The sequence below is a fragment of the Mustelus asterias genome, chromosome 5, assembly GCF_964213995.1.
Source record: "Mustelus asterias chromosome 5, sMusAst1.hap1.1, whole genome shotgun sequence".
In the NCBI taxonomy this organism is placed as follows: domain Eukaryota; kingdom Metazoa; phylum Chordata; class Chondrichthyes; order Carcharhiniformes; family Triakidae; genus Mustelus; species Mustelus asterias.
In genome coordinates this window covers 41,250,134-41,267,909 of record NC_135805.1, presented here as the reverse complement: position 1 = coordinate 41,267,909, position 17,776 = coordinate 41,250,134, and the positions used below count along the sequence as shown (strand labels likewise).

The window sequence follows — 17,776 nt, the reverse complement described above, 5'->3', positions numbered from 1 at the left end:
TCTGAACTTGGGTACAGGGCACGAAATTTAAAACTTTGCAGATGGTACAAAATTGGCAGCCAGGTAATAGTGACGAGAATAGCAGCAGACAGGAGGACAGATGCAGGCTGATGAAATGGGCAGATGGCAAATGTAAAGAAATGTAGTGTGAAGTGATGCACTTTGGAAGGAGCACCATTTCGAGGCAGTGCAATCTAAATGGTACTGTTCTGACAGGATGCAAAGCAGAGGGACCTGGGTGTGCATCCTCACAACTCCTTGAAGATGGTGGCATTGGTAAGGCAGTTGAGAAAGCTTATGGGATTCTGTCCTCCTAAAGCAAGGATCTGGACAACATTCAGACCTGGGCTGATAACTGGCAAGCAATATTTAAACCACATAAGTGCCCGGCAATGATCATTCCAAACAAGAGAGAACTAAACCATCTCCCCCATGACAGTTAATGGCACTACCATTGAGTACTGCTGAAAAAGGACACAGACCGTTGAACATTTTCATCTTGCACTCACCAGGACATTCACACGGATTCCAAATTTTTAAAGGAAACATAATTATGAGAAGAGTGCTGATTGGTTGGCAAATGGACTCTGATTGGTACATGTGTTGCCATGGAGAATGTACCAGTTGACTGATAACTGATAGGTAATTGTCAAGCTTTGTTCAACTTCAAATCAGGCGGGATGACTCTGATTGGTGAAAGCATTCAACGGGAATGAACCAGTGAATGGTTATTACTTATTTCATTGTCACCTATTTCATTGAGTTGAAGAAGGCGTAATCATAGAATCATTAATCCCTACAGTGCAGAAAGAGGTCATTTGTCCCACCAAGTCTATACCGACTCTCCAACACAGCATCCCACCCAGGTCCTATCCCAGTCATCCCACATATTTACCCCGCTCATCCCCCTAAACTGCACATCGTGGGACACAAAGGGACAATTTAGTATGGCCAATCCACCTAACCTGCACATCTTTGTAGTGTGGGAGGAAACCAGAGCTCCCAGAGGAAGCCCATGCAAACACAGGGAGAATGCGCAAACTCCACACAGTCACCCGAGGCTGGAATTGAACCTAACCCCCTGAGCTGTGAGGCAGTAATGCTAATCACTGTGCCATCATGCTACCATATAATATGTGTACATGTTCCTTCTGTCTACAAAATAAAAGGTCCTGTGTATTAATTTTTGTCACTTCTAGTAAGCTTAATGAGCCATGTTGTGAGCCTGATTGATAATCTTAAATTAGTTGTCAGTGTCATTATTAGCACACTCAGGATTGTTGAGCAAATGTTGCCCAATCACAGAATAATGTCTAATGTTGAACACGAAGGGCGAGATGTTCTTGCCCCTCCCACCAGCAGGATAATCCACTCCTACCGAAGTCAACAGAGATTGGAATGGTCTATCAACATCTCCCCCAAAACTGGACCGAATTCAGGGTGCTAAATATCAGAGTCTGGCCATGAACCCAGAGACCTTGTTCCCTCATAGCTGGATGAAACTTATACCTGAATATGGTGATTGAAGGTCAGGGGTTAAATTGGTCTTTGGCCAATCCCACTATTTGATTGAAAGAGTGTGCTCAGAGCTTCCAGTGAAGTTAGGCTCCTCACCGGCTATAAGTTTGTGGGCTGCAGGCTGTGAGTAGTATTACATTTTGTTTTTCCTCTGTAGTGATTTCAGTAGCCACAAAGAAAAAACGCAACCTTTCAATACATTGACGCCAACTCGCAACTTCTGGGTCAAACAACTCTATCTTCCCGATTAAAGGCATCTTAAGGATGTCTATACCTTTTTCTTTTTGGTTCGATGGTCATCTTCCTCCCCCTAACTGTGTCCTGCAATCACCTGACAACTGGTGTAGTTTTTCCTCATCGCCAGTGTAAAAACTGGAGGCGACTCGATGTGGCTCCAACAATGAAGAGAGTTTATTAAACTATGATAACTATAAACACGCTAAGGCTCTGACAGAAACATCACCCAAGTCTATTCTCTTCTTCTCTCTGGCTCCAACTGAATTCCCAGTCACCAGGACACATAGCCTCGCTCATGGTTAACCTAGTTTCTTGCACTCCTGTTCCATAACGTCTTTCTGTACAGGAAGATTCTATGATCCTAAACACATAATCATCCAGCATAAAACCTTGAACATCCTTTTAGCAATGACATCATGGATAAAGTTCTTCATTTTGATTCAGTGGGCTTTATTTCCTTCTACAGTGATCACACTGCTTAATGTAACTTCAATACTTGATCTCATCTGAACATTCTGCTGCATTCAGCACTGTGCTGACAGTGTGGTGATTATAGTGTTGGACAGAAAGCCAGGGGTTGAGAATTTAAATCTCACAACGTCAAATTGTAAGAATGAATTGAATACACTGGAAAATTTGGGGTGGCACGGTAGCACAGTGGTTAGCATTGCTGCTTCACAGCTCCAGGGACCTGGGTTCGATTCCCAGCTTGGGTCACTGTCTGTGCGGAGTTTGCACATTCTCCTCATGTCTGCGTGGGTTTCCTCCGGGTGCTCCGGTTTCCTCCTACAGTCCAAAGATGTGCGGGTTAGGTTGATTGGCCATGCTAAAATTGCCCCTTAGTGTCCTGTGATGCGTAGGTTAGAGGGATTAGTGGGTAAATATGTAGGGATATGGGGATAGGGCCTAGGTGGGATTGTGGTCGGTGCAGACTCGATGGGCCGAATGGCCTCTTTCTGTGCTGTAGGGATTCTAAGATTCTAAGAAAATTTGTGGCCAGTATTCATGAATGGACTTACCTTGCATTAAGGTGATCTTTCTCTACACCCTAGCTATGACTGTAACACTACATTCTGCACTCTCTCATTTCCTTCTCGATGAACGATATGCTTTGTCTGTATAGCGCGCAAGAAACAATACTTTTCACTGTATGTTGATACATGTGACAATAATGAATCAAATCAAATCAAATCAGTGCCAGAAGAAATGATGTGGAAAACTGTTAGATGTTGTTTACAAAAAGAAAACACCTGGTTCACAAATATCCTTCAGGTAAGGGAGCATGCTTCCACAACCCCCCAGACCCTGCACCTCCCCACCTCCCACCTCGCACCACCACCCCCCCCACCTCACCTCTGGCTTACCATCTGACACATTTGACTCTTGATGCATTTTGAAGTGGCCCAGAACACATTCAGTTCACTTCACCAAGTAAGCTTCACATTCACACGGCAATAAATGAGGTTTCCACTCTGAGTGAACAGAAGTATACTTGTTTGTATACTGAATTGTATACTGGATTCCAGTCGTGGGTCAGATCTTGAAAGGCTTGATTTTCAGGGCTGATTAGCCCTTCCACAAGCAAGCAGGTAAATCATTCATATCTATAAACTTCACAGTAACGGGCTGTGGGCAACACCCATTCAGTTCACTTCTCCTGTATTGGTGGGACTCCAAGGTCCCTCTGTAGCAGCGCAGGTTCCTTGTAGCCCTAAGGGAACCTCACCCTGATCTCAGATACAGTGGCAAGGTCGGTGGTGGGAATTGTGTCTGTGCACATTTCATTATAAATTGGGATTAACAATCCACAAGTATTCAGGCCAAAGCTACTTGTCAGAAGGATTATGGCCTTGGCATGAGGCTTCCAGGCTGAGTTTACCTTTGGTCCCGACCTGGGTTTCGCCGGTTGAGGAATGGAGCCTGACTGAGACAGTGACGCACTTTTGGATACTCTTCCCTAGTTCCCTTAAGAAAGGGACTATTTATATTTTTGTACACCAGGGACAGCAGTGTCATTGAGAGCAGCTTTCCAGTACCGCCTGTGCTTCCATAATGGGGAATGGGGGGAGGGGAGGGTGGCTGATTGCCTGAGATGTCTCCACAGTGCCTCAGAAACCTGTCAGAACAATTTGGAGAAATGAATCTTCTCCATAAATAAAAACAGAAGGTGCTGGAAAAGCACAAAGAACAAAGAAAATTACAGCACAGGAACAGACTCTTCGGCCCTCCAAGCCTGCACCGACCATGCTGCCCGACTTAACTGAAACCCCCTACCCTTCCGGGGACCATATCCCACTATTCCCAACCTATTCATGTACTTGTCAAGACGCCCCTTAAAAGTCACTACCGTATCCGCTTCCACTGCCTCCCCCGGCAATGAATTCCAGGCACCCACTACTCTCTGTGTAAAAAATCTGCCTCGTACATCTCCTTTAAACCTTGCCCCTCGCACCTTAAACCTGTGCCCTCGAGTAATTGACTCTTCCACCCTGGGAAAAAGTCCTGACTATCCACTCTGTCCATGCCTCTCATAATCTTGTAGACTTCTATTAGGTGTCCCCTCAACCTCCGTCGCTCCAGCGAGAACAAACCAAGTTTCTCCAACCTCTCCTCATAGCTAATGCCCTCCATACCAGGCAACATCCTGGTAAATCTTTTCTGTACCCTTTCCAAAGCCTCCACATCCTTCTGGTAGTATGGCGACCAGAATTGAGCACTATATTCCAAGTGCGGCCTAACTAAGGTTCTATAAAGCTGCAACATGACTTGCCAATTTTTAAACTCAGTACCCCGGCCGATGAAGGTAAGCATGCCGTATGCCTTCTTGACTACCTTCTCCACCTGCATTGCCACTTTCAGTGGCCTGTGTACCTGTACACCCAGATCCCTTTGCCTATCAATACTCCTAAGGGTTCTGCCGTTTACTGTATATTTCCTATCTGTATTAGACCTTCCAAAATGCATTACCTCACATTTGTCCGGATTAAACTCCATCTGCCATCTCTCTGCCCAAGTCTCCAACCGATCTATATCCTGCTGTATCCCCTGAGGGTCCTCATCGCTATCCGCAAATCCACCAACCTTTGTGTCCTCTGCAAACTTACTAATCAATCCAGTTACATTTTCCTCCAAATCATTTATATATATTACAAACAGCAAAGGTCCTAGCACTGATCCCTGAGGAATGCCACTTGTCACAGCCCTCCATTCAGAAATGCACCCTTCCACTGCCTTCCTCTGTCTTCTTTGACCGAGCCAGTTTTGTATCCACCTTGCCAGCTCATCTCTGATCCCATGCGACTTCACCTTCTGCACCAGTCTGCCATGAGGGACCTTGTCAAAGGCCTTACTAAAGTCCATGTAGACAACATCCACTGCCCTGCCCTCATCAATCACCTTCGTCACTTGCTCAAAAAACTCGATCAAGTTCATGAGACACGGCCTCCCCTTCACAAAACCATGTTGCCTCTCACTAATACATCCACTTATTTCCAAGTGGGAATAAATCTTGTCTCGAAGAATCCTCTCCAATAGTTTCCCTACCACTGATATAAGGCTCACCGGCCTGTAATTACCTGGATTATTCTTGCTACCCTTCTTAAACAAAGGAACAGCATTGGCTATACTCCAATCCTCAGGTCAAAAGCTCAGCAGGTCTGGCAGCGTGGGTGAAGAGAGAAACATGAGTTAACATTTTGAGTCCAATATGACTCTTCTTCTCCTGAACCTTAAAAGGTCAGGTTCCAAGTGATCCTGATGCACCCGCATAGCAAATCCAGTGGTCCACTGAGGTGTAAAATCCACTGGTCAACCTTACCAGACGTATCAGATCCATTTGTCCTCCTTATTTAAGGTGTCAAATCTGCTGGTCAACTTTACTTAAGGTCTCAAATGCACTGGTCCACCTTATTTAAGGTGTCAAATTCACTGGCCCATCTTACTTGAAGTGTCAAATCCACTGGTCCACCTCACTCAAGATATCAAATCCACTGGTCAACCTTACCAGATGTATCAGATCCATTTGTCCTCCTTATTTAAGGTGTCAAATCCACTGGTCCACCTTATTGGATGGACTTCAACCCGGATAAGTGTGTAGTGATCCATTTTGGCAGATCCAATGGGATGAAGCAGCAGTATAATATGAAGGGTACCATTCTTAGCAGTGTAGAGGATCAGAAGGACCTTGGGGTCCGGGTCCATAGGACTCTTAAATCGGCCTCGCAGGTGGAGGATGCGGTCAAGAAGGCGTACGGCGTACTAGCCTTCATTAATCGAGGGATTGAGTTTAGGAGTCGGGAGATAATGCTGCAGCTTTATAGGACCCTGGTTAGACCCCACTTGGAGTACTGCGCGCAGTTCTGGTCACCTCATTACAGGAAAGATGTTGAAGCCATTGAAAGGGTGCAGAGGAGATTTACAAGGATGTTGCCTGGATTGGGGGGCATGCCTTATGAGGATAGGTTGAGGGAGCTTGGTCTCTTCTCCCTGGAGAGACGAAGGATGAGAGGTGACCTGATAGAGGTTTACAAGATGTTGAGAGGTCTGGATAGGGTAGACTCTCAGAGGCTATTTCCAAGGGCTGAAATGGTTGCTACGAGAGGACACAGGTTTAAGGTGCTGGGGGGTAGGTACAGAGGAGATGTCAGGGGTAAGTTTTTCACTCAGAGGGTGGTGGGTGAGTGGAATCGGCTGACGTCGGTGGTGGTGGAGGCAAACTCGTTGGGGTCTTTTAAGAGACTTCTGGATGAGTACATGGGATTTAATGGGATTGAGGGCTATAGATAGGCCTAGAGGTGGGGATGTGATCGGCGCAACTTGTGGGCCAAAGGGCCTGTTTGTGCTGTGGCTTTCTATGTTCTATGTTCTATGTTCTATGTTCTATTTAAGGTGTCACATCCACTGATCCACCTTATTTCAGATATCAAATCCACTGGTCCACCTTATTTAAGGTGTCAAATCCGCTGGTCCACCTTATTTCAGATATCAAATCCACTGATCTACCTTATTTAATGTGTCAAATCCACCGGGCCACCTTATTTGAGGTGTCAGAGGGATCAAGAGAGAAAAAATCCAGAGAGCATTCAACAATTCAATCAAACTCAGTTTAAATATAAAATAAATATCAGATGGAATGATTGCATCTTTTAAAAATTGTGTCCTTTTATTTTCTCAAGGGACCTGAAAATTGAAAACTTCCTCCTTGATGAAAATAATAACATCAAAATTGTTGGTAAGTGTGAAGCAAAATAAAGTAATCATTAGAAACTAGTGATCCCGAACGTACTCCTGGATTAAAAGTCACTTGCTCCCCATTGATAATAAATTGCTCGCAACCACCATTAATACGGCAGGGAAAGGAATTCAATTCAAACACAATCATGGTAATTTTGACATTAAACAGCAGTGTAAAAATATGCAATGTCATCTCACCCTGCCACATCTAACTGACGTCAATGGAAATAAAATTCAGGAAAGGTGTTTAATGGAGCCAAGCCAATATCATTGATTAGATATTATCGTCATAAGTCAAAATTATTCTCATTTGAGTGTGTTACAGACAGGAAAGCGTCAATTTAAACAGCCCTGATTTCTGAGTGTTGCAAACCTTCATTAATAATCTCACGCAAACTCGAAATGAGGTAATAGGTGTTGGATTTCGGAAACTCAAATCACGGTAGGACTTTCACGATGAATGGTAGGACCTGAGGGAGTATCATGGAACAAAGGGACCATGGAGTTCAGGTGCACAGTTCTCTAAAGGTTGAGTCACAGGTGGATAGGGCAGAGAAGGAAGCTTTTTGGCATACTGGCCTTCATCAGTCAGGGCACTGAGTATAGAAGTTGGGAAGTTATGTTGCAGTTGTACAGGACATTGGTGAGGCCACACCTGGAGTATTGTGTTCAGTTTTGGTCACCTTGCTATAGGAAAGATGTTATTAAACTGGAGAGAGTGCAGAAGAGATTTACAAGGATGTTGCCAGAACGCAAGGGACTGAGTGATAGGGAGAGATTGGATAGGCTAGGACTGAGGGGTGATCTTATAGAGGTGTATAAGATCATGAGAGGCATGGATAGGGTGAATGCGCTCAGTCTTTTTCCCAGGGTTGGGGAATCGAGAACTAGAGGGCATAGGCTTAAGTTAAGAGGGGAAAGAATTACTGGCAACCTGAGAATCATAGAGAATCATAGAGTCCTATAGGGCAGAAGGAGGTCATTCAGCCCATCGAGTCTGCGCGGACCACAATCCCACCCAGGCCTTATCCCCATAACCCCATGCCTTTACCCTAACTCGTCCCCCTGACACTAAGGGGCAATTTAGCATGGCCAATCCACCTAACCTGAGGAGCAATTTCTTTACACAGAGGGTGGTACGTGTGTGGAATGAGCTGCCGGAGGAAGTGGTTGAGGAAAGGACATTGACAACATTTAAAAGGCATTTGGACGGATGCATGGATAGGAAAGGTTTAGAGGGATATGGGCCAAATGCAGGCAAATGGGCTCAGTTTAGATGGGCATTTTTGTTGGCATGGACCAATTTGGGTCGAAGGGCCTCTCTCCATGCTGTAGATTCTATGATTCTAAGAAGAGAGTTGGTTTATCTGATACATAAAGTGTGGGAATGGGATTTCACAATGTCTGCTCCCTTTGCCTTCATACAGTAGAAGAGGGGTAAGGGAAAGAAAGGGGTATAGGGCAGGACCACAATAAAAATAAGAGTCAAGGTTTTATGTGAGTCCAGAGTCCAGAATCAAAAGACCAATGGTGTATTTCTTTAGAGGGTAACAGGCTGATTGTTGCAGGGTGATCCATCTTTCCAGAAGCGAGGACCTCCATGATGAGAGAGGACATGTAGAGTTGAATCAGTCTTGTAGGCACAAATACAGAAATATCAATGTTCCAGAGCTATTTCTGCTGTTACCTGCCCAAGGCACTGGTGAGACCACATTTGGAATATCTTGAGCAATTTTGGGCACCGTATCTGAGCAAGGATTTGCTGGTCTTGGAGAGGGTCCAGAGGAGATTCACGAGAATGATCCCGGAAATGAAAAGCTCGATGGATAGCTCGATAAGGAGCGTTTGAGAACTCTGGGTCTGTACTTGATGGAGTTTAGAAGGCTGAGGGTGGGATCTCATTGAAACTTATAGAACTCTGAAAGGCCTGGACAAAGTGAATGTGGGGAAAATGTTTCCATTAGTAGGAGAAACTAGGATCCAAGGGCACAGCCTCAGAGTAAAGGGATAACCCTTTAGAACCTAGATGAGGAGGAATTTTTCAGCCAGAGGGTGGTGAATCTGTGGAGTTTATTGCTGCATAAGGCTGTGGAAGCCAGGTCATTGAGTGTATTTAAGACAGAGATAGATAGGTTCTTGACTGTAAGAGGATCAAAGGTCATTGGGAAAAGGCAGGAGAATGAGGTTGAAAAACTTATCAGCCATGATTGAATGGCAGAGCAGACTCGATGGGCCAAGTGGCCTAATTCTTCTCTTATATCTTATGGTCTATGGTCTTATGGACTAATGATAAAATAGTAGACGGAGATAAGTTGCCTGCCTGGAATCCTGATTTTCTTCTGAGGTCAAACAGTGACTGAAAATAAAATTAAAAAGCTGCATAATTAAATGAGTTCAGACGGCGCGGGTCTCGGTCATGTCATAGGGTGGTTACAAGTTGAGTTATTCGGCAATCGTGGCCTGTCATTGAAACCCATTGTGTTTTGGAGCAGGTAACTGTGGGTCCATTAGCAGCACATCTGAGATCAGGAAGCAAAAACAGCTGCCTTTGGCCAAAGCAGGCTGGGGAAAGACATTTCATCTGTTACTCCAACAGCATCGACAGAGAGAGAAACAGAATTAACATTTTGAGTCCATGTGACTCTTCTGAAGAGAGTCATATGGACTCGAAACATTGACTGTGTTCCTCTCTCTAATGATGCTGCCAGACCTGCTGAGGTTTTCCAGCATTTTCTGCTTCCATTTTAGATTTCCAGCATCCATAGTATTTTGCTTTTATTATCATCTGCTAATCCCTGTGTCGGCTTGGCTGAAATGTTTATGCAATGCAAGGAGTGTTTCATGCCGGGGATGTGAGGTGTTAGGCTTTGTTCATTTTCAAACTGCTCAGAAAGTTCCAGAAGCCGGCATGTGGCTAGCTGCAGCCGTTCTACCAGCTGGGCCACTATCCATTTCGAAAAACAGAAAAGATCTAATTTTGTAAAATAGTCAGGCTGACGATGATATAATATATATATTTATTGTCTTCCTGTCCACTGGCCAAGGCAAGAATCAGAGTACAATTCTCAATTTTTGGAGTAGACTGTTGGCGGGATTCTTCGGCCGCGCTCACCTCAAAACCGGAAAATCTGCCCAAGGTCAACGGACCTGTTCATGGTCTGCCCCCCACCCGCTACGATTCTTGTGGCGGGAAGGACGGGAAAATTCTGCCCATGTATCCATATTTAACAGTATATGAATGTCACTACATAATATAAATGTATTCAACAGTAAGTTTAACAAGAGGACTGGGGTTCCAAAATTAATTGAAGTTTATTCAAAAAGGGTGCTATATTCCCTGATAATTCTTTATTGGCCTTTATTGAAGGGTAGATGAAGTATAAAAGTAGCAAAGTATTGCTTTGACTATATTGGTGAGATCACACCTTGTGTACTGCATACAGTTTTGGTCTTGTACAAGGAGGTATAGACTTATACTGAAGACAGTTCAGAGAAGGTTCGCTAGCTTCATTCACAGGATCAAGGGTTGTCTTATAAGGAACGGTTGAACAGGTTGGGCCTATACTTATTTGAGTTTAGAAGAATGAGAGGTGATCTTATTGAAGGATTTAAGATTTTGAGTGGCTTGATAGGGTTAAGCTTATTTATTTATTAGTCACGAGGAAGGCTTACATTAACACTGCAATGAAGTTACTGTGAAATTCCCCTAGTCGTCACACTACAACGTCTGTTTGGGTCAATGCACCTAACCGACACGTCTTTCAGACTGTGGGTGGAAACCGGAGCATGGGAGGAAACACGGGGAGACACGGGGAGAACATGCAAACTCCACACAGACAGTAACCCGAGCTGGGAATCAAAGCCGAGTCCCTGGCGCTGTGAGGCAGCAGTGCTAACCACATTGCGGCAGCAGTGCTAACCACTGTGCCTCCGTGCCACCCCACACATAGATGTTGAGAGCATGTTCCTTCTTCTGGGGAAATCTAGAACTAGGGGGCACAATTTTCAAATAAAGGGTATCCCATTTAAGATACAGACGAGTAGGAATTTCTTCTCTCAGAGAATCGTTAATCTTCGGAATTCTCTACCCCAGAGAGTAGTCGAGCCTGAGTCATTGAATATATTCAAGGTTGAGATTTATGATCTTCAAGAGAGTCAGTGATTATAGGGGACAGACAGTAACGTGGACTTGAGACCACAATTAGGTCAGCCATGATCCTATTGAATGGGAGAGTTGGCTTGAAGGGCCCGAATAGCCTACTCCTGCTTCTATTTTTTATGTTTCTTATGTATAAGAAACAAACTAATGCAATCCACATTACTGTTCTTGCGCCACTCAGGAGTTTAGAAATCATAGAAACCCTACATTCGGCCCATCGAGTCTGCACCGACCACAATCCCACCCAGGCCCTATCCCCATATCCCTACATATTTTACCCACTAATCCCTCTAACCTACGCATCTCAGGACACTAAGGGGCAATTTTTCAGCATGGCCAATCAACCTAACCCGCACATGTTTGGACTGTGGGAGGAAACCGGAGCACCCGGAGGAAACCCACGCAGACACGAGGAGAATGTGCAAACTCCACACAGACAGTGACCCAAGCCGGGAATCGAACCCAGGTCCCTGGAGCTGTGAAGCAGCAGTGCTAACCACTGTGCTACCGTGCCGCCCACTGTGGTTTACTGTGGTTACATGAAAAAAATAATGGAAAGCTACCTTTGCTCATTCACTCTTTTCAATCTTCCACCTAAACTAAATAAATGCAAGTCTATACCTCCTTATACAAGACCAAAATTGTATGCAGTACATAAGGTGTGATCTCACCAATACAGTCAAAGCAGTACTTCCCAACTTTTATACTTCATGTATCTTGCAATAAAGGTCAATAAACTAAACTCTCATGGTGCAAATCAGAAAGCGGAACACATCAATTTTAATCTTCCACTGTGGACGATGCCTGGTACTTGTGGAACCAAACCAGCAATAAATTCAAACCTTCAAGAGAGAAAAGGGAACAGGATTTGCAGAAAGTTAATGAATAAAAAAGTAAGGTCCACATTTGTGCACCTATTAAACTCTTAGGTAACTTTTTTTAGTGTTCATTCCTATGTTTTGTTTTTTCCTGAATGTAGATTTTGGATTGAGCAACACCCTAAAAAATGACAGCCAGGAGTTGTTGAATACACAATGCGGGAGCCCCGCCTATGCTGCCCCAGAGCTACTGGCCCATAAGAAATATGGCCCCAAGGTGGATGTCTGGTCAATGTAAGTATTGAGTCAGGAATAAGAGCTAAGAATTCAATCTATATTGGACTATAGGATGGTCTGTATACATCCCAGTTGCAATTGATGTAATTTAATATTTCTCACTGTCCAAAGAAGTCTCGTACTGACTTATGGGACTAGATTTTCAAAGGGCTTGAGAACTGGAGACAGGTGTTAGCTGCAGGTCCCAACCACACATGGCCATCAAACAGCCACGTTACAATTTTTAATGTTTCAGGTAATAAAATGCCAGGGACAGAGCTCACTGTCCAGGGATGCCAGACAAGTTGGACATCCTTCCTATAGTGTGGCACCCAGAACTGTACACAACCAGCCTCCCATCCATTGACTCTGTCTACACTTCCCATTGCCTCAGAAAAGCAGCCAACATAAAGTCCCTGTTTCACCTTCTTCCTTCAGGAAAAAGATACAAAAGTCTGAGGTCACGTACCAACCGACTCAAGAACAGCTTCTTTCCCGCTGCTGTCAGACTTGTGAATAGACTTACCTTGCATTAAGTTGATCTTTCTTTACAAACTAGCTATGATTGTAACACTGCATTCTGCACTCTCTCATTTCCTTCTCTATGAACGGTATGTTTTGTCTGTATAATGCTCAAGAAACAATACTTTTCACTGTATGCACATTTACATAAACAATCTTGGACAGCCAATGGGAGGCTTTCTCGCACTCAGTGATCAGCAGCCCCACCAGCCTAGGAGACCGCAATGAAGAATATTTAAAGGTCATTTATCACAAGGAGGTTTACATCAAAACTGCAAATAATTTACTGTGAAAATCCCCTCATTGCCACACTCCAGGTGGTATGGTGGCACAGTGGTTAGCACTGCTGCCTCACAGCTCCAGGGTTCGATTCCCAGCTTGGGTGACTGTCTGTGTGGAGTTTGCACATTCTCTCCTTGTCTGCGTGGGTTTCCTCCGGGTGCTCTAGTTTCCTCCCACACTCCAAAGATATGCAGGTTAGATGCATTGGCAATGTTCAATTGCTCCTTAGTGTCCCGGGATACGAAGGTTAGAGGGATTACTGCAGTAAATGTGTAGAGTTACAGAGATAGAGCCTAGGTGGGATTGTTGTTGGTACAGACTCAATGGGCCAAATGGCCTCCTTCTGCACTGTAGGGTTTCTATGATTCTATGTGCCTGTTCAGGTACACTGAGGAAGAATTTAGCATGGCCAATGCATGTAACCAGCACATCTTTCAGACTCTGGGAGGAAACCAGAGCACCCGGAGGAAACCCACATAGACATGGGGAGAATGAGCAGACTCCGCACAGACAGTGACCCAAGCTGGGAATCGAAGCCGGGTCCCTGGCGCTGTGAGGCAGCAATGGTACCCACTGTACCATCATGCTGCCCTAGAAGGTTGGGTAAGTTTGTTTTCATAATACCACAGGTACCCGGCCATAATCCTGCAGGACATTAATATAGATCAAAAAAAGCAGTGGATCTAATAGTGACCCTTGGAGGACCCTGCTATAAACCTTCACCCTGTCCCAAAAACCAAGCATTCATCACTACTCTATTTCCTTTCATTCAGCCATCTTCAAATCCATGCTATCACTGTCCCCTTTATTCATGGGCTTCAACTTCACTGGCCACCCTGTCATGTGGTACTCATGTGACATTAGCTCTCTCTCTTACCTCATCAAAAAACTCAATCAAATTAGTTCAACATGATCTTTACCAACTGGCTCTATGTGGGTAAACAAAGTGAAAAAGACCAACTCAGCCAAGAAAGGATAGCATTAACAACTTTCCCTGGGCTTCAACTTCTCAACAAACCTGCTCCAGCAAGCTTATCTGTCACAGACTGACATGTGTAACTTGCTTTTAACACCAAGAATAACTGACAATTTTTCAGTTTGTACAGAATCCACTGATACAAAGAACAGAGAACAAAGAAAGTTACAGCACAGGAACAGGCCCTTCGGCCCTCCAAGCCTCCACTGACCATGCTGCCCGACTGAACTAAAACCCCCTAGCCCTCCCGGGGCCATATCCCTCTGTTGCCATCCTATTCATGTATTTGTCAAGACGCCCCTTAAAAGTCAAAGACACCCCTTAAAAGTCACTGATAGTGATAGTGTTGGTACTTTTTCTCAAATTTCCAGCTGTAATTTATGGCAATTGCACATAAAGTGAAGGTTTAAAGGATGATAAAGGTCATACTCTGAATGCTGTAAAAGTAAGATGAGTCTTTGAAGCTCATTAGCTTTTCCTGATCACTCAACTGCTTTACCCCCTACAGAGAAGCAAAATGACTCATAGATTTCATTCACCAAAGTTCTGTGTCTGCAAACTTGTACCTGAAAGAAGTGCAGTCCCTTGGAAAGCTCGACATTATACAGTGAAACTGGTCAAATTTAGCTATCAGTTTCTCCCCACTTTGGAGCTAATTAGAAGCAGGCTGAGAGCAGACATTTTTATGTTATGGTATTTAACATGAGCATTCAAAATAGAAGCAGGGATCGGCTATATGGTCCCTCGAGCCGTCTCTGCCATTCAATATGGCAGAACTAATACCATTCTGCAGCAAGTAACTCACCCCCTGACTCCCAAAAGACTATCCACCATGTACAAGGCACAAGTCAGGAGTGTGATTAAATACTCTCCACGTGCCTTGATGAGTGCAGCTCCAACAACACTCAAGAAGCTTGACACCATCCAGGTTAAATCAGCCCACTTGATTAGCACCCCATCCACCACCTCATACATTCACTCCTCCTACCACCAACGCACAGTAGTAGCAGTGTGTGCCATCTACAGAATGCACTGCAGCAACTGACCTAACTCCTTCAACAGAACTTTCCAAGCCTGCAGATGCATGGAAATGCCAGCACCTGCAAGTTCCCCTCCAAGCCACATACTATCCTTGGACCATAAGAACATAAGACATAGGAGCCGAATTAGACCGCTTGGCCCACTGAGTCTGCTCCACCATTCAATCATGGCTGATATTTTTCTCATCCCCATTCTCCTGCCTTTTCCCCATAACCCCTTATCCCCTTATAAGTCAAGAACCTACCTATCTCTGTCTTAAAGACACCCAATGACCTGGCCTCCACAGCCCTCTGCTGTGGAACTCAAAGAGTTCCACAGATTCACGGCTCTCTAACTGAAGAAATTCCTCCTCATTTCTGTTTTAAAGAATCGTCCCTTTAGCCTGAGATTGTGCCCTCTGGTTCTAGTTTTTCCTATTAATGGAAACATCCTCTCCACGTCCACTCTATCCAGGCCTTACAGTATCCTGTAAGTTTCAATAAGATCCCCCCTCATCCTTCTAAAATCCAACAAGTCCACAACCGTTCCTCATACGACAAGCTCTTCGTTCCAGGGATCATTCTTGTGACCCTTTCCAAGGTCAGCACATCCTTCCTTAGGTACAGGGCCCAAAACTGCCCACAATACTCCAAATGGGGTCTGACCAGAGCCTTTTACAGCCTCAGAAGTATATCCCTGCCCTTGAATTCCAGCCCTCTTGTCATGAATGCTAACATTGCATTTGCCTTCCTAACTGTCTAATGAACCTGCATGTTAACCTTAAGAGAATCTTGAACAATGACTCCCAAGTCCCTTTGCGCTTCTGATTTTGTAAGCATTTTCCCATTTAGAAAATAGCCTATGCCTCCATTCCTCCTTCCAAAGTGCATAACCTCACACTTTTCCACATTGTATTCCATCTGCCACTTCATTGCCCACTCTCCTAATGTGTCCAAGTCCTTCTGCAGCCTCCCTGCTTCCTCAATACTACCTGCCCCTCTACATATCCTTGTATCACCTGCAAACTTAGCAACAGTGCCTTCAGTCCCTTCTTCCAAATTGTTAATGTATATTGTGAAGATTTGTGGTCACAGCGCTGACCCCTGAGGCACACCACTAGTCACCGGCTGCCATCTTGAAAAAGACCCCTTTATCCCCACTCTCTGCCTTCTGCCAGTCAGCCAATCCTCTATCCATGCCAGGATCTTACCCTTAACACCATGGGTTCTTAACTGATTTAACAGTCTCCTATACGGCACCTTGCCAAAGGCCTTCTGGAAATCTAATTAAATCACGTCCACAGGTTCTCTTTTATCTAACTTCCCTGTTACCTCCTCAAAGAACTCTAACAGATTTGTCAGATAGAAGCTCCCCTTGACGAAGCCGTGCTGACTCAGTCCTGGTTTATCATGCACTTCCAAGTACTCTGCGATCTCATCTTTAATAATGGACTCTAAAATCTTGCCAATGACCGAAGTCAGGTGAACCGGCCTATAATTTCCCATCTGCTGCCTCCCTCCCTTCTTAAACAGCGGTGTTACATTAGCTACTTTTCAGTCCTCTGGGACCTTCCCTGCCTCCAGTAATTCCTGAAAGGTCATCACCAATGCCTCCACAATTTCCTCAGCTATCTCTTTTGGAACCCTGGGGTCCATTCGGTCCAGGTGATTTATCCACCTTCAGACCTTTCAGTTTCCCCAGAACCTTCTCCTTCGTGATGGCCACTACACTCACCTGTGCCCCCTGATTCTTCTGGAGCTCCCACTGATGTCACCCACCATGAAGGCTGATGCAAAATAACTATTCAGTTCCTCTGCCATTTCTTTTGTTTCCTACTATTACTTCTCCAGCCTCATTTTCCAGTGGTCCAATGTCTATTTTTGCCTCTCTCTTACCTTTTATATATTGAAGTCCTGACTTGGAGCTAGCCACACACTGTCCTGACTTGGAACCTGAATGTGTTCCTTCGCTGTCGCTGGGTCAAAACCCTGGAACTCCCTTCCTAACAGGACTGTGGGTGCACTTACATCACATAGCCTGTAGTGACTCAAGAAGGTGGTTCACCACCACCTTCTCAAGGGCAATTTGGGATGGGCAACAAATGCTAGCTTTGCCAGCGATGCCAATATTCCATGAATGAACTTTTTAAAAATCCTGTCCTGATATATAAACTCATGTATATTCATGAACAAAGAACAAAGAACAGTACAGCACAGGAAACAGGCCCTTCGGTCCTCCAAGCCTGTGCCGCTCATTGGTCCAACTAGACCATTCGTTTGTATCCCTCCATTCCCAGACTGCTCATGTGACTATCCAGGTAAGTCTTAAACGATGCCAGCGTGTCTGCCTCCACCACCCTACTTGGCAGCGCATTCCAGGCCCCCACCACTTTCTGTGTAAAATACGTCCCGCTGATACCTGAGTTATACCTCGCCCCTCTCACCTTGATCCCGTGGCCCCTCGTGATCGTCACCTCCGACCTGGGAAAAAGCTTCCCACTGTTCACCCTATCTACCCTTCATAATCCTGTACACCTCTATTAGGTCTCCCTCATTCTCCGTCTTTCCAGGGAGAACAAGCCCAGTCTACCCAATCTCTCCTCATAGCTAAGACTCTCCATACCAGGCAACATCCTGGTAAACCTTCTCTGTATTCTCTCTAAAGCCTCCATGTCCTTCTGATAGTGCGGCGACCAGAACTGGACGCCTAACCAGCGTTCTATACAGCTGCAACATC

General features: G+C 44.9%; 1 protein-coding gene across 1 annotated transcript in view; it reads left to right on the top strand.

Annotated features, from left to right (window-relative positions):
• The window catches only part of LOC144493964 (uncharacterized), a 51,159-nt gene that overhangs the window by 13,954 nt on the left and 19,429 nt on the right, over nucleotides 1-17,776 (top strand). Inside the window, exons 3-4 of the mRNA XM_078213540.1 lie at nucleotides 6,930-6,985; nucleotides 12,126-12,258. Coding sequence (XP_078069666.1) covers nucleotides 6,930-6,985; nucleotides 12,126-12,258 — 189 coding nt within the window. The remainder of the gene's footprint in view (nucleotides 1-6,929; nucleotides 6,986-12,125; nucleotides 12,259-17,776) is intronic.